The following is a 24,636-nucleotide window of genomic DNA, read 5'->3' on the forward strand; positions in this document are numbered from 1 at the left end:
TATTTTCTTCCAAGGTGGATTCATACATTAATACTGCTTCTAATAAATATATAGCCTAAAAAAAGCTCACTTTTCATACTTGTGTTGTTAACTTACTTTATGATTCAAAGACCCATGACTGCTATGCTGGATAATTTCTTAATACATCTCTGCACTTGTATATAAGTTTAATTTCTACGCCATGTATCAGGATAAAGTTCTTTCCTGTGTGCCTTAAACTCCTTAACAAGTGATGATTGCTCAAAGTTGTAGGTTATGTAGACGATGTATATTCTTCCTTCTGCTGATATTTCAAATAGGCAGAAGAGTTAGTATAAGAGACTTTCGTATTCCATTTTCTTCCCCTGACTTCTTACAGATTCTGCTTACCAGATGTTTTCTTTCTTACTGCAAAAAGGCAATGTGGTCCTGCTGGCTGAGGCATGTTTCTTGTGTGCCAGCCAACAACTGCAGGACTGATACTGAGCCTACAGAAGAAAGACGGCAAGGGGTGCAAGCTGTTCCTCGCTGTTTCCACCCCTTTCCAAAAGTGGATAGTGAAACTAGTTTGATTCCTCTTTGACCTGTGGCTTTTCGTGGCAGCTGAGCCAGAAATGGCTACATAGCCTCTGTCTTTATATGTTAAACATAGTGCGAAGATGTAGGCAACCTATATACCTCCACCCTGTGGAAAATTCATGTCTTAATCTGTTAGGAAGCAGCCCATTCCCATCTACACAAGCCTACTTAGTCTTGCTTACACACAGGTGGTGTTTCTTTATTGTTTTACTTTTAAACCACATCTGTGCAATTATAATCTATTTTTCCTAACTTTGTTCACTATTACGTGTCCACACGTAATCAAGAGCTGTAAAGAACAAGCTTGTTTCTACTGGAGTTTTCAAATATTTTGAGACACAAAAATTTGGGAATAGAAGGTGAAGCAATGAAGTGGCACTGCACTTCCGTTCTCTAAGGAGAGTTCTCAGCACTTGCATCCTCCCTCTCTTTCCAGAAGGAAGCAGTAAAGCTGGCATCCATGTTTGTTTGTCTTGCCTAGAACCTTTTGCTATACGCCATCTTGGTTAATACCGTCTATGTGCAAAGAGGCCTTTTCAGTAACAAGTTGATTTTGTCTGAGAGCCTGTAAACTCTCTCCTTGAATTTTGTGATTCTTCTGAAAGATTACGTTCTGAATGTGCTTATAATCTTTCTTTGTATGTGGTAGTCTGTGCCAGTACTCTCATTTTGTCCATGTTTGTGAAGAAGTTAGAAATTCCATCTTGGAAATCTCATATTTCCAGCAAGATAAAGTGACTCTTATACACTGGATGGTTGTGCTGCCGTCCAGAGAGACCCTCCCAGGCTGGAGAAATGGGCTGACATGAACTTCATGAAGTTCAACAAGGAGAACTGCAAAGCCCTGCACCTGGGGAGCAAGAACCCCAGGCACTAATATATGCTGGGGGCTTGGAAGGTGGCTTGGTAGAAAAGGACCTGGGGGTTCTGGTGGACATCAAGTTGAACGTGAGCCATCAACGCACCCTTGCAGTGAAGAAGGCTAATAGTATCCTGGGCTGCATTGAGGAGGGATGTTGCCAGCACGTCAGAGTAGGTGATCCTTTCCCTCTACTCTACATCTGGAGTACTGTGTTGAGTTCTGGGCTCCCCAGTACGAGACAGACACGGACGTACTGGAGAAGGTGCAGCAAAGGGCCACTGAGATGGTGAAGGGACTGGAGGATGTCTCCTCTGAGGAAAGGCTGAGAGAGCTGGGACTGTTTAGCCTGGAGGAGAGAAGTCTCAGGGGAGATCTTATCAATGTATATAAATACCTGCAAAGAGGACAGAACCACGCTCTTTTCAGTGGTGCCAAGCCACAAGACCAGAGGTAATGGACACAAATTGAAACACATGAGGTTCTGTCTGAACATAAGGAGCATTTTTTTTACTGTGAGGATGACTGAGCAGTGGCACAAGTTGCCCAGGGAAGTTGTGGCATCCCCCACCTTGGATGGTCCTGGGCAGCTGGCTGTAGGTTGCCCTGCTTGAGCAGGGGGATTGGAGCAGATGACCTTCAGAGGTCCCTTCCAACCTCAATTACTCTGTGATTCTGTAAACCCTATTATTCAAAATAAAAAAAAAATTGAATTAATTTGTTCTAAATCAGAAGGAGACTACACCTGGGGCAAGAGCAGAAGGAGGAGAGTCTACATGAGTGCAAAACATGAATTTCTAAACAAAAATTCAGTGCTAAGATAAGTAGCATGTGCAGCATACCATATGAGGTCAGAAATACCAGGTTGGAAACGTTTCAGAAGTATTTTGTTTGCTTCTTTTTTGTTTCTAAATGAAGATTTTTCTTTTTTGTAAGCACTGTTCGTCCCTTAGTAAAGTTGATGGAAAAGAAAGGAACCCTATGGAATTGGTCTTGTGATTTTCATTTTGTCCCCAAAACCTTTCACATTTCTTCCTTCTAACACAAAATTTGGCAATAATGAATTTGAAATATTTACTTAAAGTCCTGAGGGTCAGCGAGTCTAAGTAATGCAATGAACTTCATTGTCATTCATTTAAAACTCAGAACTCACATTGTCTTTGCAGGAACATGACTAACTGGCAGGTGAATGGCATTGTATATTTTTTGATGCTAAAGTACTCTTTTTAAGATCTTAATCATGCTGGCATTAGCTTCTAGTCCACGAGATGCACAGTGACATAAAAGCAAGAACATCTCCCACAAAACTGGAAATTGTTGGCTGGGTTTAGCAGCAAGAGAACGTGGAGAGGATCAGCTCTTTGTTCAGAGTACTGCCTCAGTGTCCCCACTGGCTCAGTGGGATTTTAAATGGAAGAGTTACATGCTACAACTTTATAACAGAACTACTGAAGGTTAAACCGGGTATCTTGATTTTCCTACGCTCTGCTCAAAATCTCAAAATGAGTGATTTCATTTTGGTTTTTTTAAAAAACCCACCATAACCTAGAACTGTATGTAAAACTTGAATGCAAGACGGCAGGTTTGAGGAATGTCAGTTTTTAATCCAAAGAAGTTGGAAGACAAAAGCTTTCTCAAAATAATGTATGATTGAAATCAATCTAAAGAGCAAAGGCTTGCTTCTAGTAAAACTACCTGGGTTTTAATGATGGCAATAAAACCTAGTCAGTTCAAGAGACTAAGGTTATATCATGAAATCACTTACTCATTTTCTTATGTCACTGCATGCAAAATGGATGGATTTACAAAGTTAAGGTGGAATTAACGATATTAACTAGGATTTTGCATTTGTCACCCTGCATATCATAAAATCATCCAAGTTTTGAAATTGGGTGGATATTTTAAAATACTGTCATGACTGCAACAGTTCTAGACCTGCTCTATCTAGTTAGGTGCGAGCACAGAAACATTTTGGCATTTTGAGGCGTGTTCCTGCAAAAAGTATCTCAGTTTCACTATTACATCCATTTTTTAGTTTGATGATTTGTGGAGCTGTGGCTACAAATTAGCAGAAGGGTAAAATAGCAGAAGGGAACTCTAACCAGGAGACCTAGAAAGAAAATGTTCTACATGTACATGCAAAGGGTTTTAAAAGTAATGGGGGGGGTATAAACCAGAAAGCCTTGACTCTGCAACTGGCACATCAGTTACAATACAAAAATAAAAGCAATTGAACACAATAGCTACATTTTGTTTTGCCATTCTGTAAATGTGTGCATGAAGTAATAAGTAGAGGAGAACAAGCTGATGAAATTTAGACTTTGAAATGGGTGTAACAAGAATTCTCCTACGAAAGCTGAACAATTACAGTGTTGGAAGTGAAACGCTCTCCCAGAGCCAAACGTGGCTCTTTGGCTGAGGACCACCAAGGCAAGGTGGACAGTTTGGAGCATGGAGGAAGGTATATCTGGGTTCTGCCTCAGATCCACTGCTGTTAGGAGAGGTGCTGGCAACGTGTCCCACTGCCAGTGCACCTTATTTCAGTTCCCTGGACTGTTCCGCAAACGTACGGGTAGCTTGAAGAGCATAGCTAGCTAATAACCTCAAGTTTTTTGTGGAATGTTTATGCTAAGAAAGTGATTTTACTTTTCTTCACGCAAACCTTTTTAACTGTATGTCAGCCAAAAGCAGATGAAACCTGAACTGTTTAGAAAAATCTGGCCTTTGAATGTTGAGCCTCCCAGCAGTGCAGCCATGCATATTCACACTTACATGGCTGTTAACTCTGCCTCGTATCCTGAGGCAGGAGTTTGAGAAACAGAGGAAAATACATATATTTTCCAAGCAGATTGATAAGCCTTCACATTAAGGCTGTCAAGTGGATTTTCAGGGTAGCAAATAAAAATCCATGTGTCTCAGAAATGGTTTTGTTTTAGAAACTTACTGCTTATTACTTGGTACTACCTTTCAATTGTTTCTTCCCCCTGTTTTTATAGAATTAACTCTGTTTTCATTACATTCCTGGCTGTTGCATCACTTCTTTCTCAAATGTTCGTTTTATGGCATAATAAATAATACAAACTATGCGTGTTTCTTGGATTTATACAGTATGTTTGAAAAGAACTGTTGCCTCTATTTAAATATAGATATTACATTCACTTATTGATGTTCCTATCAATAAAGACCTCAAATTGCAAAACATATGACACAATAATTCGAGGATTTTTTTTCTTTCTGATGGCCTGTTAAGTAGCCTGTTGCTTCACTGGGTGCCTCTGGGGAGTTGATTTTGGGTCTCAACATTTTAAAAAGCACATCCTGAAGACTAACAAAAAATGGTATGAAAAAGTGAAATTGGCTTTTCTGGGGGCATGCACACCACTTTGTTTTAGATGATTTTGCCAAAACTAGCAGCACTGCTCAAGAGTTTTCTTTGGATCTCTATGAGACTATCCATTTTATCCTTCAGTATTGGTCTAGAGGGTAGAATAAGCTCGAGATTTAGATTGAAATCTCAAATATGTATGCAAATGTTCACACCTTTCAATAGTATTGCAGTATTCTTTCATGAACTGAGAAATATTCCTTGTTATCTAAATGTTGTTGCAAATACTGAATTGGTCTTGTTTCATCACGGACACAAAAATGGAATTTCAAAACTTGGCATAAAATATTTTAAATATGCATGAGATAAAATAACTATATTCACTGTCTAATGACCTGATAGATACTGGCTTCTTTGTTACCCGCAGTTTCAACTGAAAGTGAAATAATTATGGCCAGTAATATTTACCGGGTAGGTCTGAGCCCTTGCCATCCCAGAAATGAATCTTTGCCCTTTTTCAGTGATGTAGATTGTAGTTTGATGTGGTTATTCACATTTTCTGTGGGGCTTAGTGTTTTCCACAGAGTTTGATGTTGTCTGAACATTGTAGGACAAGAATGCTTCTTACACTAGCTTTAAACTTGGGAAGGATCTGCATTTGTATACATCAGCAGCTTTATCCTGTAAATAGGTAAATGCAGAAGTTACCTAGTGGTGATTACTGTTGTACCACTCTTCCTCAATTGTATTTCTTCCTCTTCTGAATAGAGTATTTATTTTGTGATGAGCTTAGGTGGGCTACCCTTGCATTCTTCCACGTACCTACTCTCTATGCACTGATTTTGCCATTATGCTACAGATGGAAATTTAGCAGCAGAGCCAGGGGGTGATGTTCCACTACTGGCTGTCAGTGGAAGAAAGTCTCCATTACCTCTCCCCAACACTACCACAGCTCAGTGTTGCCTCAGTAAAACTCTGGGAATTACTATTTGGATTCCAGAATTATTTTCCAGGAGATTTATTACATTATTGGTGTCACTCATTCTTAAAGAGTTTATAATTGCTTGTTCCTGTATAGTTGTGCTATAGTGGCACAACATTTTGCTAAAATGCTAGACCTCAGGGATTTAAATACCTTTTCAAAAAAGGTATTGAAGTGCATGTAAAATTTTACTTAGCCTTTCTGATGTAAAGTCCTGCTCATTGTGCTCCCTTCCTTACAGTGTGTCGTCAGAGAAACGTTTCTCTTCCAAGTCTTTGGACTTTTATCTCTGAAAATCTAATGTTTGTAGTTGTTGTAACAAGCATCAGATCCACAAAATATGTCCCGTTGGAAAGAAAGAGAAGAGTAAATATGCTTATATATGGTTGGCTAGGAGGTCAGCCTCATTCCTTATAAGCAAGAAAGTGTGTGTATTAGAGTGGACCCCAAAATAAAATTCTTCAGCAGACAGATTCAATCTCTTGTAGTTATGACATAAATGCATGTTTCAAAAGAGGGAAAGGAACAGATGAGAACTAAGAACAAACCTTGCAGAACAAATCTGCAACCTTCATCCCTCATGTTGATTTGCTTGCTTTTTCATTCGTCCGTATTGAGCACTTTTCCCACTTCTAAGTAATGCAACTGTCCCTAACTCATGCCAATAAATATCTTACGTTGGACGGTTACAGCATAGATATGGCATGTGAAATTCAGTTTCTTAAAGAAACATTAATCCAATTACTTTCCCCTTGTGCAGGCCTTGTATTATGGAAACTTTACAATATGTACAATAGTATATTAGGCAGGATATTTAAATAAGAATGGGAAATGAAAAATATGTACAAAATAACCAGAAAACATTAACATTGGCATTTGCCTTTATTTTAATTGCACAACCTAAAGGGGGTATTTGCACATGATTATGCATTTAATTTTCTAGTTTGATTAAAAACAATTGCATGTGCTTATTCATAGTTTAAGTGGTTCCAATTGGCTCTTGAAGTCTTTCACTTCAGTGAAGCAAATGGGATGTGGTAGACTTGACTTCCAATCCTCATTGCTCATTTCACTTTGACCGATGAGTTTTCTGCAAGCCTGGGTTAACAAGGCTCATAGATATTAGTTTACAGAGTAGGGCTATATCATTTTAAAAATTACCCTTTTAGAACTGATAGCTTGTTGATATTACACAGTGTTACCATTATTGAAAGAGTCTCTAGAATTGTAAGGCTTAATTTATTAGCCTTCATTCAAAATATTTGAGAAATTAATTAGTGAATGTTGTTCAGAAAGGATTTTAGATATCAGTCAGCTCTACTAAAACTGAAGCAGATTCCAGCTTCCAAGTTTTTTCTTTTCAGTTCCTCATAACTTTTCTTTTTAGTGAGCCCAGCAGTCAAGGGGGGATGCGGAGGAGATACGATCTTGCCAAATTTCTTTTGGCTGTTTTAAATGTAATTTTGCTCAAAACGTGTTTGGAATTGCATTACAAATTAAAAAAAAAAAAAAAAAGACAAAACATAGTATCTGCACTAATACAATTTAAGAAGTGTTGAAACTTCTTTCTTACTGTGTAGCAATCACTCCCAGCAGTTGGTGAAAAAAAAATAACCTGAAGAGTTTCTTTCCTCTCTGTTCTTTCTATTCACAGTTACGCTGGTTGAAACCTTGAAACATACCGGCATTTTCAAAGACGTTGTGGGAATGTCATCCACTTGCAGAACCATGTGAATAGCTTCAGAGGCTGACCTGTCGTGTGCGCAGGGCAATGGGTCACTCTTGAAGCATCGCTACCTTGGGGAGGCAGCTTGGCAGTAGTTATAATGGCCGATGATGCTACAGAATTTACAATGGCAAACGAAGAATATTATACATGATAGAAACAGGAGGGTTATTTAGATAGGCGTAATATACTGTAGTTACTCAAGTATAAATGACTGTGAAAGGAAGGGCCAGATTTTTCTCAAGCTGTGTCTGCTATATACCATCCGTTGTATTTAAAGGAGATAGAATCGTGGTAAACAATCGTAGGCAGCTCACTGCAGGAGGTGAGGATGTATGGGAGACAGGGAGCCAGTGAAATGACCAGATAGTCTTTTTGACTTGGACAATGGGGAATGTGGCAGGAAAGAAGGAAGCTGCCCCACACCATTGGAGTTGCTTGCTGCTGTTCTGGTCACTTGGGAACATTGGCAGTTGGCAGAAGGTGAAAGCAGCCCTAACCCCCTGCAAGATAACTCTACTTTAGTCTTCTTTCTCCTTATCTGGAGTATCTTCGATTTTCAAAGCAGTTAATAATCAAGGCCCAGAAGTAAACACCTGTTTTTTTAGAGATTGATCCTAGCTGAAAGGTGATGCATTCACAAATACAATACTTCTGATCTCAGCACGGATTGTAAGTTCACTCCTGTCTCAGAGGAACAGGACCATAATTTCCCGGCTTGCCAAGTCCGTTCCCCAACTATTCCTAGCTACAGTATCATATAATTCTGTTCTGAAGCTGGAAAAGTTTTATCTAAAACAAGGTTTCAAAAAGGTGACCCTCACAACTCAGCTTAAAAGTCTGAAAGCTATCTAACTCTAGCTTGCGTATATTTAGGGCAGTTTGCAAAACCAGAGTTTGTTGGTATTCAGTATAACCCACTCTGTGACCCTCCTTCATGAAAGAAATCTGGTAAGATCTTACCCTGGAGTCACAATAGTAGTTTCCCTCTTCCTGGTTTCATTTGGTCTCCCAGGGAGAAGTAATAGTCTCCCATGTGACAGTGGGAGAGGGAGATGTTCACCTTGAGGACATGCACTGAAAATAAATCTGAAACACATTTCCTTGCACATAACCCAGCTCTTTTCATTGAAATTACCCTTTGGATTTTAGAGTGGTTGCAGAAAGCCTGTGAGCAAGTCTTGGGCTCCTAAGACCATCAAATGGCTTATCCCGTTCTTGAGATTCATTTCAGTAGAAGGTGCAGGAAATATAGATTTAATTCTTTTATTCAAACTCAGTAGATGGTTTGGGACAATTAATTTCCAATTGTTTCCCAGTAGAGCAGATTTACTTGTATATTAATGAGGCACAGGTGTTAGGCCCCTGGTGCCTGCATGCCTGGGAGGCATATTTAGGTTGTTTATCTAGTCAGCCATAGGTACTGCAAGGTACTCAAGCTTGCCTTTAACAGTTTATACAGTGAGGCTTTTTAATTTTTTGATGTTTTTTTAAATTTGCTAGCACCTGTTAAAATTTTAAAACTGATCATGTAGAAAGAAGTAGGAGTGATTTCAATAGTAAATAGCACTAAATGTTAAAGAAAGTCATCTTCTATTATGCTTAACTGCCCAGCTTGACATTAAGAAGAAAAGAAGGTTCATTTAAGCAAATATGTCATGTGAGGAGCTAATACAGTCAACAGTATACTTTTCTGTTGCATATTTTTGGAATAGGTACTTCTTTGTCTACAGCTGAAACATGAATGTGCTTATATTAATATTCATTTTTCTTGTTTATTCACTGAACTGCAGTACCAACATTTTAGAGGAAATGGAATAGCCTCCATAGACATTATGAATTTCAGTAGCTGGCATAATTATAGCGATCTACATATTCATTAAATCCAAAGAAGAAATGTGTCCAAAAAGACAACCATGCGTTTAGAAATGGTACACAACTAAATATATACATTTAAAAAAGTTCCTTTCCTCTGCTTATCCAAAATCGTGTAGTGTCATATAGTCCTTAAATCAGCTAAGACTTTTTTGGTTTTGTTTAAATGTTCATTCCTTTTGCTTTTGCACGCAGTAAAGAATGGGAAGAACTATTTGTAAACAACAATTACTTGGCAACTATACGGCTGAAGGGGATTAATGGGCAGCTGAGAAGCAGCAGGTTCCGTAGTGTTTGCTGGAAGGTAAGAAGAGAAAATATTTATTTACAGTTTGTGATTGCAATATATCAACACATTACCTGATGCGCTGGAAGATTATTGATGCAAAGAATCATGAATTTTCCAAGAGACTTCATTCCAATGTTTTCCTACTCATTTTTATAATTCATAGGACATTTGCTAATCATATTGAGTTGCCTTAAAGCTGAATTGTGGGTGATAGCGAAAGATTCCTAGGAAAGAATCTCTGTGTGCTGGGTGATGTGTTTAGAATTGAGCGCCACACCGCCATCTCTCTTCTCGGTCTCTGTGCAGTGAAGTCGTGCACTGGAAATAAAAAGGAAGTTTGTCTCACAATTTATGTTTTGTGGAACCTGGGACTCCTTTAAAATGAGTCTGATGCTTCTGCTAGCAGCTTTTCCCAGTGAACTGAGAAAATGAGGACCAATCCTTCTTGTAATGACTGGATAGAGAGGGAAGCCAGGTCTTCCAATCTTAAAACGCAATAGGTCCTCAGAGGTCTCTTACTGTATTTTTTAAAAGCTGCAGGGGAAGGAAGAGAAAAAGAAAGCAAAGTAATACTGAGATGCTATATATAAGTCCAAAAGAATTTTGTTGCACTGGCATCAGGTCTTCAGTTCTGCACTAACTTTGATAATAGAGAACATTTTCCCTCGTAGAGACGCTGTATGTTAACACTGATAATTTAAATTACCTCCTTTGGGATTTCTCAGTCTTCACTTTGGCACAAAGACCTAGAGAAAGAAAATGAAAATACTCTTTGTATATGAATGAAAGAAATTTGAAAATTGAAGTTTGAAATTTGAGAAGTGTGTAGCATTTAACAAATTTAAAGTTAATGAAAATACTTTTGTCAGGAGGCCAGGTGAATATATGCCACAGGCATTGTTTTACCAGTCTGCTTTTTCTTGAGCCTCTAAATTAGGAGGACATAACTCAAAAGCCTGAACTAACAAAAGCATCAAGTTCCTCACTGTCTACTAAGTAAATCAAGGAGTGGTTTTATTTTAGAAATAAGGCTGGTTTTATTTGCGTGTCCCGATATAGGTTATGGCTCTGTTTTAGACTGCCTGTTTTAAAAATATTATCAATATAAGTTCTGAAATATTTAAGTATTTTTAATAATTTGGGAATGGTTTTTTGTTTGTCAGTATTATTCATAACACTTTATAACGGATAGATAAAAACAATTAAAAGGCAAGACAATACTCTGGGTTTTTTTCCTTATTTTATATGCAATTACATAGTATTTTCCAATAGATGTTTCTTTCTAACCCGTTTTAAACAGAAATGAGAAAGAACTGAGATGTAGGCATTTTCATGGACTTTTTGCAAAATTTACTCTTTTAACTGTCTTGCAGAATTCTAGAACATGTTACTTTTCTATAGATTAAGACTTTTCCCTTTCCACATTCCTTAGGTAGAGTATATCTCCGAGTTCTTAGTTTCTGCCCTGCATTCATGTTTTGTTTTCAGCATGTTGCATTAGCTCATCGGTGTTATGTAAATAGCTTCAAGTTTTGTATGTTCATTTTCATCTCTTCTTTGCATTTCGTTTCTGCCTTGGAAGTCTCAATCAACTTTACTGAAGTTGTGACATTTTATAAAGCTTGAGTTTGTGGCTTCAGGTTTTTTTAATGCTTTATTTCCTACCCTAGAACTGTTACTGTTTCTAGCTTCTTATTTATTGACTGGAAAGTACTAAAGCCAGGAGTATTTTATAGGTCTTTACTTTCTTCTCCTTATGTGTAGAGTATTGCTCCTCCTTTCTGAGACGGTTTATGCTGTCTGGTAGGATTTATATGAAAAGCCATTAAATGATTAAACTTAATGGATTTATTTTGTTTTGTTGATAGTTATTTCTGGAGGTTCTACCGCAAGACAGAAGTCAATGGATTAAAACCACTTCAGACTTAAGAACTTCTTACAACAAGGTCAAAGAAATTGTAAGTTGATACAAACTGGGCTCTCTACTCTCCTGCATTGACATAGGTGTTAATACTGACAATAGGACAGAAGAGGATTTGATTTTTTTTCTGTTTTTACCTAGCACATTACAAACCCTCGGAAAGCAGGACAGCAAGATCTGATAATCAACAACCCACTCTCTCAGGACGAAGGGGTAAGTTGACCCTTGGTTCTATCAACGTACGTGCTACTAAAATTATCATCATCATCATACTGACACAAGTGAGTTCTTGCTGAAGAAGGAAAAATGGCAGGTGCTAAAATCTCCCTCCTTAATTTTCAAACTGATTTGTGTTAACAGTGGTTCACAGGCTCTGCTGAACCACCAGAAATGCTCATTTCCAGGTAAATATTCTGATTTTTCAGGGCTTCTCACAAGGAAGGCTGTGATGAACAAAAAATCAGTGCTGGACTGTAAGTCCAGTTTCACAGTGTATCCTTTCGTTGACTGATACGCTTTTTTACCGCTGTGTTTTCATTTTATACACAAAATGGCTCTAATTGAAGGAGTGTTTAAACAGTCAATATGAAGGGAATGCTGTTAGCAGCAAATACTGAAGAGCCCTCCTCTGGAAGACTGTTCAGCCTTGGAAGTTTTTCTCCAGCAAAAATAGAATTGTTGCATGTCTGAGTTGTATACGTGCTGACTTAATGTCTAAAGCACCAGGCTGCATGATATACATTTCTTCCAAGGTTTTTAATTCTTTTTCTTCATACAGTTAAAAGAAACAAAAGTTTCTTTTCTAATCAGAAAGCAGCCAGCTGCAAAATGACAGATCCAGATTTTAAAGAAATACTGAAAATGTGGTAAAAGTATTTGGCCTGACTGCCATTAAGCACAGAGCATCCAGCTCTCACTGAAATTAATGGGACCTCCCAGTAGCTTGGTATTCTTGAAGTCATGACACTTTGATGAGGATTTACATGTAGATTTGGGAGCTTAATTTTAGGCTGCTTTTTTTTTTTTTGTTACACTGCATATTATTGTACCTTAAAAGCCCTTAGGTATTTTATAGCATGTGTCATCTTTGTTAATTATGTTACCGTTTATGAAAAATCTTTTTTATCACATTTTCAGAATAACTTAATACAATGAAAATAATTTGTTTGGCTGCATTTAAGAGATTTACACCTGGAAAGACTGTCACAGCTATCTTTGGTGGTACTGCTTGGGTTTCCGTTTTGTTCACAAAAATGGTAGCCCGTATTTTGTCTGTATTTAGAGCGGTACTCTGCTTCATATTTAATGTGGATGGAGAGATAGGTTTGGTTGTGGAAACATGGAAGTATTGATCATAGGCACATTGGTGGCTCTGCAGCCGGCATGACTATGCGTGCCATCAAACCATTCTTGCATCCAGCTGGGAAGAAAGTTGTTGTGTCAAATGTCAAAGATTTAAAGTGCTTCTGCTGTAATTTGTGATTATACACAGTGGCACAACCTTCTTCCTGCCTGTGATGTCTTTAGGAGATAGAAGACAACGGTTAAGATGTCAGAGTATGTGGCAGGGAATTAATCTATAAAACAAAGCCATGGGCCAAACCAGGTGTAGGGATGAAGAGCGAAGTGCCTCTGAGCCTCTGCAGTGACTTAATGTTTTACCCTTTCAGTGTCCTGGGTCTTGGTTCCTTTTTACGATGCAGATTCTGTTTCCTTTGTCCTTTGCTCTGACGGACCAGGGAGGGAGCAGGGGCAGGGGAGTTTCAAAATGTGATCTAGCTGCATGAAAGGAACTGCAAGTTAAAAAGATACTAGTTTTACATAAGACGTTGTCAAGCATATAAATACTTTTAAAGTTGGGGTGTTCTTTTTTCATAGTTTGTAACCCAAGTATAGAGGCTAACATTAGATTTTTTTGTTATTTTACCTTCCTTCTGCTAGATAACATTCATTTGCTTTCTCTTTTCTTTCTGTGGAGCATAAGCCACCATGGCAGTGAATTGTTTACAGGGGAGCATGAAATTCTGGAAGTATTGCAGGCCCTCTCTTTGTATGGTATTTCATTCACTGGTGCTGCCACTATCTGAAAACTTAGCTGCATGAAAAGACTGCTATAGATTTTGTTCCTTCTGTATTTTGATCAATATGGCAAGCTACCATCCCTTTACAATAAAGAATAGGCTTTACAATACTTTTTCTGGAGCATACAAACAACATTTGCTGACTTCTTTCAGGTTAGCTGTTGCAAACTCTTGGTAAACAAGGCATGGAAACCAAAGCAAGAGAGTGGAAATGGTCATAAGCACAGATATAGAAGAAACTAAACCTACTTCAAACTCTTTTATTTAATATTTTTTTCTGTTGACAGCGAGCTTTAAATATCCTGGTTCTCCCTCTTAAAACTTTTTTAGAATGGCCAGTCTTGATCTGCACTGTATGTATCTACCATTAGAATGATGTCACTTTCATAATAGGTATTTGATCGACACACATTCCTTATTTGATTTTGCCTCCACTAAGTCAAACTAGCTTAGTTCCAAACAATTTCTTAGTATGGAAATTCTAGCAGCTTCCAATTAGAGTCTGTAGATTCATAGGAGAAATGTACGGTACGGTGATACAGACCTTTTTTTCTGTGAGTGAACTACTGATTTTTTTTTTTCAGTTGAGCTGCTGGTTCTGTTAAGTTTGACATTACTCTGCCTTCCTAAATATTCTTCATAGACCCCTTACAAGTAACCCACAGACCTGCAGCCATCCAGTGAGCAAAGGGAGTGGATCCAGGCATTTCAATGTTTTCATCTCTGATCTGAACTGACTTTCTCTGATACGTTAGGCTGGTCACCAACATTCTTCTTCACCCATAAAATATTGATATACCTATCTACCGGGAATGTTGAGGATTAATTAGTTAATATTTGTACGGTACTTTGCAGATGTAGTATATAAGCCTTAGGTATTAGTAGAAGTCTCTGTTTCATACAATTATTTTTCCTTATTTCAGAGTCTTTGGAATAAATTTTTCCAGGATAAAGAGCTTCGAGCAATGATTGAACAAGATGTGACAAGAACGTATGTAGATCTTTAAAGAAATTTCTGTATATAAACTTAGATTCTGCTTTTTTATGTGGTATACATTATATTGTGTTTTCTTGACTTCGGTTAGTGTAAACGTCAGGATTGTTGAACATGAATGTGTAGAAACATACATTAAATGTATAAAAATACATCTTTCTTGGAGTGAAAAACGAGAAAATCGAGTTAAACATTAAACCCTGGAGATTTATTGGTATCATTGAAGAAAAGCTCTTCTAAATTAGGATATTAGGAAACGTATTACTGTGCGAAATTTAAAGTAGAGTTTTCCGTATGAAGCAAAGAGAAGGCAGGAGAAACTGAAAGGTCTTGTAACTAAATTATGATTGTAATAAAAGATTGAACAGATGATTTTCTTTAATTCTTAACACTTATTCAATCGATAATAAAAAAGCAGTTTGTAATTAGTAAGGGAAATGTCACTCATCTAGAGAAGTTAAGCATTTCTATTTTTATCACTTTTCTAGTGTTATTTGTCACATCTGCCTCTTACAATTTGCCCTAATATTACTGTGATTATGTTTTCATCTGCTTGGCCCTTAGGTCACTGCTGCTTAGGAACCTGTTTGAGTTAGAACACTCAGTTCCTGAAAACATTTCTTTTCAGAGTGGAAGCATTGACTGATGTGTAAATCTAATTAAATTCAATTACTGGTTTGCTACCATGTGAAATTCTACTGTATTGCAAATATTTTTCCTTATAACTTGAAAAAAGTTGTGAGAGTCATAGATTTTACAAATCCCAAGCTCACACATGTTCATTTACAGAAACAAAGTCATGCAGAAGAAATCATTGCTCTCTGGTTTTGGAATATTTTATATGTCCATCCCTAGATCCATTCTTGAACGCGTTTTGCCATGAGATGTATAATTAAAATCTGAATATGCTTTCATGTGCATTCTCACAGATGGTATTTTTTGTTTGTTAAAGGAAACAGTTCAGGATGTTCTGAGATTAAAATATATACGTATCTAAACTATAATTGGAGAGTGAAAAGTTGTATGGAGGCTATGTTGGATGTAAGATTGTTATTTAAATATATACACAGACAAAGTCCAGGCTCTCACTCTGGCAAATGGCCAAGTGAGTAATATTCACTAATATCAGTAGTAGTGACTAAAGAAATTTCCATTTTTGTATTTGTACAAAATAATGTCTACTTGAAACAATAGCAGCATACATTACGTGTCATCAATATCAAAATAAGTCAAACAATGAAGGAGTAAAATTTATCAGTGACATGAATTTATTTGATAAACTACATGCATTTATATATACACTTGTTTTTTGCCTAATCATAAAACATAGTGTGCTTTTTGTGTATACATATGTATCTGATTGTAAACTATAATTAAGTGTAAGAAGCAGTAAGTTCTACATTCCTTGGCTTTGGGATGCAAGTACCCTCTCTCTAATGTTGTCCTTTTCATTTCCATTCCTAACGTGAATTCCTGGACTTAGAATTTAAAGATTTGTCATTAACTTACAATGCTTTTTATTAAAGGTTAAAATAATCGAGTATTGTATTCATTTACCGTAACCATTACCTTCTAGCTTCTGTTTCTTATTTAATAAATATGTTCATATTCTTTGTCATCGAGTTCAGTACTCCATCATCCGGTAAATCCAACCATCAAGTAAATAATGATGCTAATAGCACACAGAATATAGCAAACCAGAGTCCCATCTATCAAAGCAGTAAAAAATTTACTCTGTAATGTTTTTATTAGAATTCTCTGAAGTGTAGTAACAATAGATGGGAAAGTGGGTAGAAACATGCTTTTAAAATTGGTATTGGTTTAAATTGTTTTAAATTTCAGAGTTCTGTTACCTAAAGAGAGCTGTGATAAAGTTTGTTCATGTGTGTGTGTTCATATGCATTTTGTGAATCCTTACCTCACCTAATGGTTGGATTTGTAGAACATAGGTGTTCACAACTAGGCTACTCGTCCTTTACAGTCTATGTACCTGAAGAATTCTAGGACACAAATCATCTCTTCCTAAAGTAAATGTCTAGTATACGTCTGATGAATCACACTGTAGAGAAATATGTTTTTCTTCAGTAATTATAAAATGCTTCTAGCTCACCTGTACCTAACTAAACTGTAGTCACCTAAAGTCAGGTAAGAGTAATCCAAGCCATAATGTCTAAATATAATTTTTTGCCTATTGCATAATAAGAACTTCAAATATTTACAAGGGAAGTAGGTAAGGATTTTGTTAAATTAGTCCTCACTCATCAGTGATCAACATTTCTAATTAATGACCTGACTTATTTTTTTATGGTATTTGAGACGTTCAGAATGGATTTTCCTTCAGCTGTCTAGAAATGTGTACTTTTGAGCTGGAACCAAACACCATCTATCTCAAGTGAGAAGCTTCAAAAAATGAGGTTGGGAAGGAGGGCAAGGGAAGTTTACTGTAATGCAAGTAAAAGCCTTACTTTAGATGTAGATAGCAGTACCAACCAAGTTATGACTATAATTCTGCATTCTATTATTCTACTAAGAAAGGAAGGTGTGTATGAACTAGCACCGTAGTAACTCATAACAGACTTAAGAGTGCAATGATTAATTACTGTCATTCAAAAGATGTACCAAGGAACAATGGTGATTTATTTTGTGATGATTAAGAAGGTAAGTGATAAAGAAGAATTTTAAAAAATATTCTGCAGAAATGGAAATTAGCAGATTGGCAGATGCAAGAGCATCTAGCTACCAGTCAAATCGAAATACCAGTCTACTTGCTGGCATCACCTTGTACATCTAGGATTGTAAACGTCTAGATTTATTTACCTCTCTCCACTTGCTCTCTCCAATATTTTAAGAAAACAAAATGCTTAGGGGGCATTCACAGTAGACTAATTGAGTGGATTTCTTTTCTTTTGTAGTAGTATTTTTATATATTGGTCTACCTAGTTTCTGCTTCAGGAGTAACAATCACAGTTTAGGACAATGGAAGCTTTATGAAGATGAGCAGTGGTGGGTGCTGCTGTTTCAACTCTCCATCTCCCAAATAACAAAAAAAAAGAAAACCCACCCACACAAAAGGTAGCGCAGAAGCCATTAGGCAGCTACGTCCTTCCTAACTGTATAGAAGAGATGGGAAGAAACAGCAATCCATTGAGTATGAACACAGGAGAGAAAATCTAGTTTCTATGTAAGAGGAGGGACTGCTGGAAGGGAGAGCTACCTTTATACACCAATTTATTCCTTTTAAAGAAAAAAGTGAGCAACAGAGGGGCAGTTATTATTATTCTTTACCAAACCATTGCAGTTGCAAGAACATCTTCCATTTTCTCTGGTTTAGTAGCTCCCTCCATTCCAACTGAGTAACAGAGTTGGGGAATGTCAGGGGATGGAATCTGTTCATGAAAGAAAAGATGGTCATTCTGTGGCTGTAGCTAAGAGTCTCATTTCTGTCTGACACCTAATGGGCTTCATAAAGTACTTGTGCATCCTTTTATTTGGTTGCCAGCCTAAGTTTCTTCTGTGTCAAAGTCTGGCTGTCTCTGGCGTAGAGGCCCCTAAATGGGCTAAAGGAACATTTTAAAAAATGGTAACTAACTCGCGCTGGTCTTCTCTTTCAGAAAGCGGGGGCTTGAATGTGCCGTTGTTTAATTGTAGCAGTAAAACCGTCTAGCAAAATTCCCACGTCCTTATGCAGTCTTTCTCAGAAATGTCATTAAATGTAATATTCTAGTGTTCATGGAAAGTGTTCTTACCTTGCCTGATTTGAGGATACTGTATTTCTAAAACAGTGCTTTAATCATAAAATGACATTTTCCATAAAAATCCATTCTGAACTGATAGTTCCCTCATGATCTCTTGTATTTACATTTGCTATAATTAATACTTCAACCAGCTTATTCCTGAGTTCATTATTATCCTCTCTGTCACAATCTCTGGTATTACTAGATCCTCACAGATATCTCTGTGTATTTTTGAGTTTTCTTTGTTAGTCTTCTCTTCCTAAACTTCATAGGGCAGGCCTGAATAACAGTCCTTCAGAAATAATCTCTTCAAACCCCTAAATTATGTCGATTGCCATCTGCTGTAATGCACTTTTGGTCTCAGCTGTGTCCTTCCTTTACAGTAATATGATTAGTACAAGTGCATACAAGTTTCCAAATGTTGGTCTACCATTACCCCCACCAGGTGCCAGGAAAACGTTACACCCCTCATCCCGATGCCTTTCTCAGGACTTCAGCATTGCTGCCTTCAAGCCACGGTGTCTTCTCTGCCTTGGCTCTTGATCCAGGTCCTTCATCAAAGGATTGCAAAGCACCTTTCTAGCCTTAATTAGTTATGTTTCTGTGCTTACCTGTCATCACGTCTGAGATGCTTTGCAACAGCCTTAATATAACTGGTCTGAAGTTTAGCATTGTAGCTTAGACTTGGGAAGCAGGAAAACCAAAATTTCCTGGAAGAAAACTTATCTGCAATCCATGTGATTTCATTTTAAAGCTGACAATACTGTAGCCTTAATTTCAGCAATCTAGCCTGAGGTCTACCGTTGTTGTCTTTTTAAGTATTCTTCTGGTTTTCTTTGTCCAAGTTTACCTTTTCCTTTCTTTTTAGTATTCTGCCTTTCCAGATTTTTTTGTTTTATTTGTTATTGCTCCATATAGCTAGATGTGGTTTGGGGTGGTTGCTTTATGAAACATTTTTTGCCATCTAATTACTTCTTCAGTAAGCATGAAAACACTTCTGTTTGTGCACTTACTCATTAAAGTATGTCCTGCATAACCACTCTATTTCCTACTTCCAGCAGTCAAGGAGCAAGATGCAGAGGTGAGAGTTGCTTCAGAGTAGTTACGGATTTTAAATATTTACATTTTTGCAGATAACTGGATTTTCCCAGTAGCTTTCTTCCTTTATTCTCCCACTAGTTCCACTTCATTCTATTTCACTTACAGCATATTTGCCCTGCCAGAGTATCAAATGTTTTAATAATTTTAGAGTTTATTTGAGACAGCTACTAAAGGCGGTGAAATGCCTCATTATGTTGCATCACAAAAGACGCTAGTAAGATATATTGGAGCTTGCTTAAAGCTCAAGAAAATCAGGATACTGGTTTTTGTGTGGGTTGTGAGATATTTTAATAATCTTGTCATTAAAATGCTAATAATTTTTCAAGTGTTCATGAAATATTGAACCCTTGTGTGTATGCTGCTTCTGACATACTCTTCTTTCTTCCATTTTACTTCTGTTTAGAAATGGAGATTTTACAAACTTCTTTAACATATTGTAGGTCTTGTACTCTTCCTTTGCCCGACTTTCATCTTGAGAAAGATGAAGAGCAGGGCTGAGCACTGTTCGTGAAACCTCAGGGCAGACTGATGATCCAGTTACAGTTGCCAACCTAACACAGATTAAAAAAAATGGGAGCATGTCATATAAAGTGCGTTTTTTATCTGTGGAGATTTGATCTTCGGTGCTTATTTTTCCAGTACCTGAATCAAATTAATCAATGGATAACTGTTTGCAACAGTTTTAGTTGTAACTGACTTGGCTTTTTTAGGGGAGAAGAAGTGTCTGCTTGGTGTTTCTGATCATGTTCCTTTTCTAAGTGTTCCTAGAAAGTTTTGGATTTGTTGGTGAAGGACTGACAATCATTGGAGCACAGTCTTGGAGTTATTACTGGGATGCTGTGCCAGCTGGACCAGAACAGTCTTCTGGGCTGCTAGGTTTGACAGAGTCTGTGTGCAGGAAGGAGGGGGTCGGTCTTTGCTTCAGTCATTGCCTCTCGCTCTGTCTCCTTTCATTCTACTTCAACTCAACTTGTTTTTATGATGTGGAGGAGGAAAGGAACTTGATCCTTTAGGCAGTTGGACACATAGTCATATGGTAAATCATTTTATTTGGATAATGTTAAATAATGTTTAAATGGATTGCTTATTTGAATATAACTAGTGATATCATCATATCTATGTAAGAGACTGATGTATATTAAAGAACATTGTTCAGAATTTTGATTGCAAAACAAATATAACAAGTCTTTAGAAGTATTCTTAATCTAGCAGCACCCACAATTCATGGAGCAGTGTGAAAGCAGGCAAGGGAGGTGCTGTCTTACCTAAAACCATTTATAGAAAACCAGCAACTGAGATTTTACGTGCTATATTGCTTACTTTCGCTGTATTTCTTCATTTTCAGCTTTCCTGAAATGCAGTATTTTCAGCAAGAGAATGTGAGGAAGATTCTTACAGATGTTCTGTTCTGCTACGCCAGAGAAAATGAGCAGTTGCTTTATAAACAGGTAATGAAAATACTGTACAGGTGGCATTCATTGACTCAACATCTTCTATATGGTTTGACAATAATGTAGTTCTGTTGTATCCAAAGTTGTATCATAATGCTAAAGTAATCAAAGAGCTGCTTGTCAGCTGGATAGTAAGAAAAGTAAGCTCATTGAATAACATATGCTTTTTCCTCATAAGGCAGTCCCTCAAATTGTTTTCTTTAAAGTTGCTAAGTTGTCTAGCTTCAAATTTCTTAATAAACATCTTTTTCTTCAGTGGTGAAGAAAGAAAAGAAAGTATGCAGCAGGATTAAAGATGGTACTGAATAGACAAAGAACATAAATAGTGAATTCTGAAATTTAGGCAAACTTAGTATTTTAAGTTTTATGTAATATTCTAAGTTCTTCCTCAAAGTACTGAAGCCATGTGGTACACTAGCAAATGGATCCTTTATCTAACCTTGTAGCATCCAAATACAATGCAGCTGACAAATGCCTCTTGACTGAAGGAGAAGGGTGCTACAAATACCACTTTTACAGTGTTACCTGAAGGAGAGCCTGCTCAAACCATTTTTGATAAAATGGTAGAAAACCTTAAAGCTATGCATCCATATGGGATGCAGGCTCAATTAATTTAACCTGTGTTCTGAACGTTTCAAAGTGAGTATAAGCTTGACACGAAATTAATGTAGCAAGACCAATACACAGAGTTATCGACATAAGTATATTTGTATTTGTTTCTCCAGACTATTAACTGTAGGGTGAGTAGGGACTGACAGACTGAGGGACACGGTGTGCGTGGACAAAGGATAAGCTGTAGAGCAGCAAATTTCACATAGGCACAAAAAAATTCATGACAAAAATACAGAGGTTCAGTAAACGTGAAGATTTTTAAAAGACACTCTATGTTTCAGGCATGGTCTGTGACCACCCACCCTGTCGTCAAACCAGGAAATTAGTGGTGTTCTGTGAAAAGAACACATATGAGTCGAAGAAGCAGTTACTTCTGAAGAACTTTCTTACAGATTATATAAAAAAATCAAATATATAGTTATCAAACATATCAAATCTCCATCAGCTGGTTATTTCTCATGTTTGACAGACCGTGAAAAAGGAATATTCTTGCATGATTAAAAGAAAAAATGAGATTTGTGAGGTGTATTTTAAAGGGCACTGCTAAAGAAAACACTTCAGCAGTATTCAGCCTCCCATTTCTAGTGAATATAGGCCAGAGTACTGATGATGGGAAAATGGAAGAACACATTCCAGCTAATTTAGCCTATCATTTATTGAACAAGAAGTATTATTTTACTCTTTGATATGACTTAAAAGGACTTAATTACCCTCTGCTCATATTTAAAATCCTCTTGATTCCTTACCACGAAATAATACCTTTCTACATAAGGATGGAATATTTAGCCAGATCAAATTTAAAAAAAAAAAAAAAAAGCCCTGAGTTTCATCACAAGCTGTTAAAGCTATTATTTTCTACTAGGTGACACCCCGTTTAACATAGACCATATTGTTAATAGTTATGGGATTTTATTGAATTAATGAGACTGTTATCATGTAGTAGAATGTCTTGCTGAGTTAATTGAAACTGCAGAGATTATATAAATGGTATTAATGAACTTTGACTGCCTGATGCCTCAGCTTTAATAAAGACTGCTTGGTGGGCTAAATGAACATAGGCAGATAAAAGAACAGGTTCAATTTTGCGAGCCTACAGGCTGTTGACAAAGAAAACTTCTTTACCTCTGTTTTCAACTGGTGTTGCATCAGTAGTGCAGTAATTTCAGGATGGGATTGCCACAGGACTAAAAGGAGAGGTGAAGTGCAGAAAACAGGAAAAAAGATTGCATCTTGAAGAACTGTTGATTTAACCTCTCTGAAGCGTGTTCAGTGCCTCGCTCAAGCCTCGTGGTGCCATGCCAACTCCACAAAACAGCAAATGATTGTGGGTTTTCTCCCTTTTGGGGACATGTGTCACTTTTATTAGGAGCTTTTCTTTTTTCTTACCTCATTTTAAAAGGGTGGGTTTGTTTGGGTTTTTTTTACATAAATGTTCCTGTTAGCTCATTAGTAACAATCCTGCTTTTTTTGTCTCCATGTCACTCTCTTTTTAGATAACATTTCTTCCATACCTATCAGTACCCTTCTCTGAATTAGCTGATAGGAAGTAAAGTTTGTAGTGGCAACAGGATATCTTTTTTTCCTCTCTTTTAGCAAATACCTATGTTGCAGTCAACCTTCCTGTCCTACTTTTTTTATTGGTTCTGTTTTTACCACTGACTCAAGCCCCACTTGCCATAATAATTTCCACTACATCAAAGCCTAGTGTATGTTCTTGAAAATAATGAAGACTACCATTAATTCATCAATATCAGATCACCTCCAAGCTGCTCTCTCCACGGTGACCTGAACACAAAGCCCAAATGAAGGTGTTTGTCTTCATATTCAGTATCCATCATGGGACCGGTCTTCTTGTTCTCTCTGAGAATTCCTGTCTCATTTGTAGGACCGCATACAAGAGGTACATTTGCCATAACTATTATAATTCTTGGCCAATAAATGAAAACTTACACTTCCGTCTGTCAACATCGGTACAGAACCTGATGTTGCTCTTTCAAAATATTTGGGAAAAGTTCCTATTTCTTTGATAATTTGCATCCTCATAAATGTAAATAAAGTCTATCTGAAGTTTACAACGTTTTATTGAAACTATTACATAGCATCAGCATATAGTCTTACAAGAAGCAATCAATAATGTTTTTTTTAATATGCATATATGCATGAAACTTGTCTTTGTAGTAGGGTTTGTGCTGTTTTGACCAGCGTGAAGTAACATTTTGTTTGATGAAGAAAAAGATATTTCTGTCCCTAGTCAAATGGAGTAGAATGTTGCGAAGCTGTATTACAGATTTTAAAGACAGAATCCTCACCGGGATCATTGAATTTTTAAATAGCAGCTGTAAATATAAAATCTAAAGAGAATAGTATATTGTATTTAAGCATATGTAAAAATTACTCTTAGCATTCTTCTGTAAGAGTGGTGCCAAAATTCTGGTCCTAGTTACGCTGAAAAGAAATAGTGACAATTAAGGTAAATCACTAGGCTAACTATTGTTTGCTCATGATTTGATTGCCCTTAGAGAAGTCAATATAATTTTGAAATGGATTGATTCACTTTTCGTTGTAGAAATGCTCTGTTTCTGGTTTTCTTTCTAAACCATAGAATGTGTTATGAAATCAATATTTTGTTGTAGCTGGGAAGTGTCATAAAATTAGCTGAGCACTGTCAACTTATTTATTAACACTAAAGAGTTTTAGTAAACTGCAGCATTGAAAAAATATGTGTATGCATATTACACTGGTGGCTTTTCTTGCCAAACTAAAAATCTCTAAACATTTGAAGTACTCTTGTAACTGAAAGATCAGAGGTATCTTTTTGAAATCCTGATATTTCATCATCTGTTTGTTTTGTTTTTGTTGTATGTGGGCAGCCACATTATGATTCTACTTTATTATAAATTTGATATATTATTATGTTGGAAGAATGCATGATGTGCTTTTATCTTTTATAACTAATTCTTATTTTATGTCCTCTTTCTTTTTCTTCAGCTTACATGTTTACAGCTAAGGTGGTAGTTTTATTAGATAGTCAAGTTTTTGGCATTTCCATTTCTCTTATTTCTTGTTAGTATATCAGGGCGAATAAAAGATTAGACATGGAGCTGTTAATTAACTGAGGGCTGTGAGTA

General features: G+C 36.9%; 1 protein-coding gene across 2 annotated transcripts in view; it reads left to right on the plus strand.

Annotated features, from left to right (window-relative positions):
* Positions 1-24,636, plus strand: part of TBC1D5 (TBC1 domain family member 5) — a 320,822-nt gene that overhangs the window by 161,281 nt on the left and 134,905 nt on the right. For both annotated transcript variants that reach the window (XM_054193612.1, XM_054193613.1), the window contains exons 6-10: positions 9,521-9,629; positions 11,483-11,572; positions 11,677-11,748; positions 14,540-14,607; positions 20,791-20,893. In XM_054193612.1, the coding sequence (XP_054049587.1) occupies positions 9,521-9,629; positions 11,483-11,572; positions 11,677-11,748; positions 14,540-14,607; positions 20,791-20,893 (442 nt within the window). The remainder of the gene's footprint in view (positions 1-9,520; positions 9,630-11,482; positions 11,573-11,676; positions 11,749-14,539; positions 14,608-20,790; positions 20,894-24,636) is intronic.

This window comes from Rissa tridactyla, chromosome 2 (genome assembly GCF_028500815.1).
Source record: "Rissa tridactyla isolate bRisTri1 chromosome 2, bRisTri1.patW.cur.20221130, whole genome shotgun sequence".
In the NCBI taxonomy this organism is placed as follows: domain Eukaryota; kingdom Metazoa; phylum Chordata; class Aves; order Charadriiformes; family Laridae; genus Rissa; species Rissa tridactyla.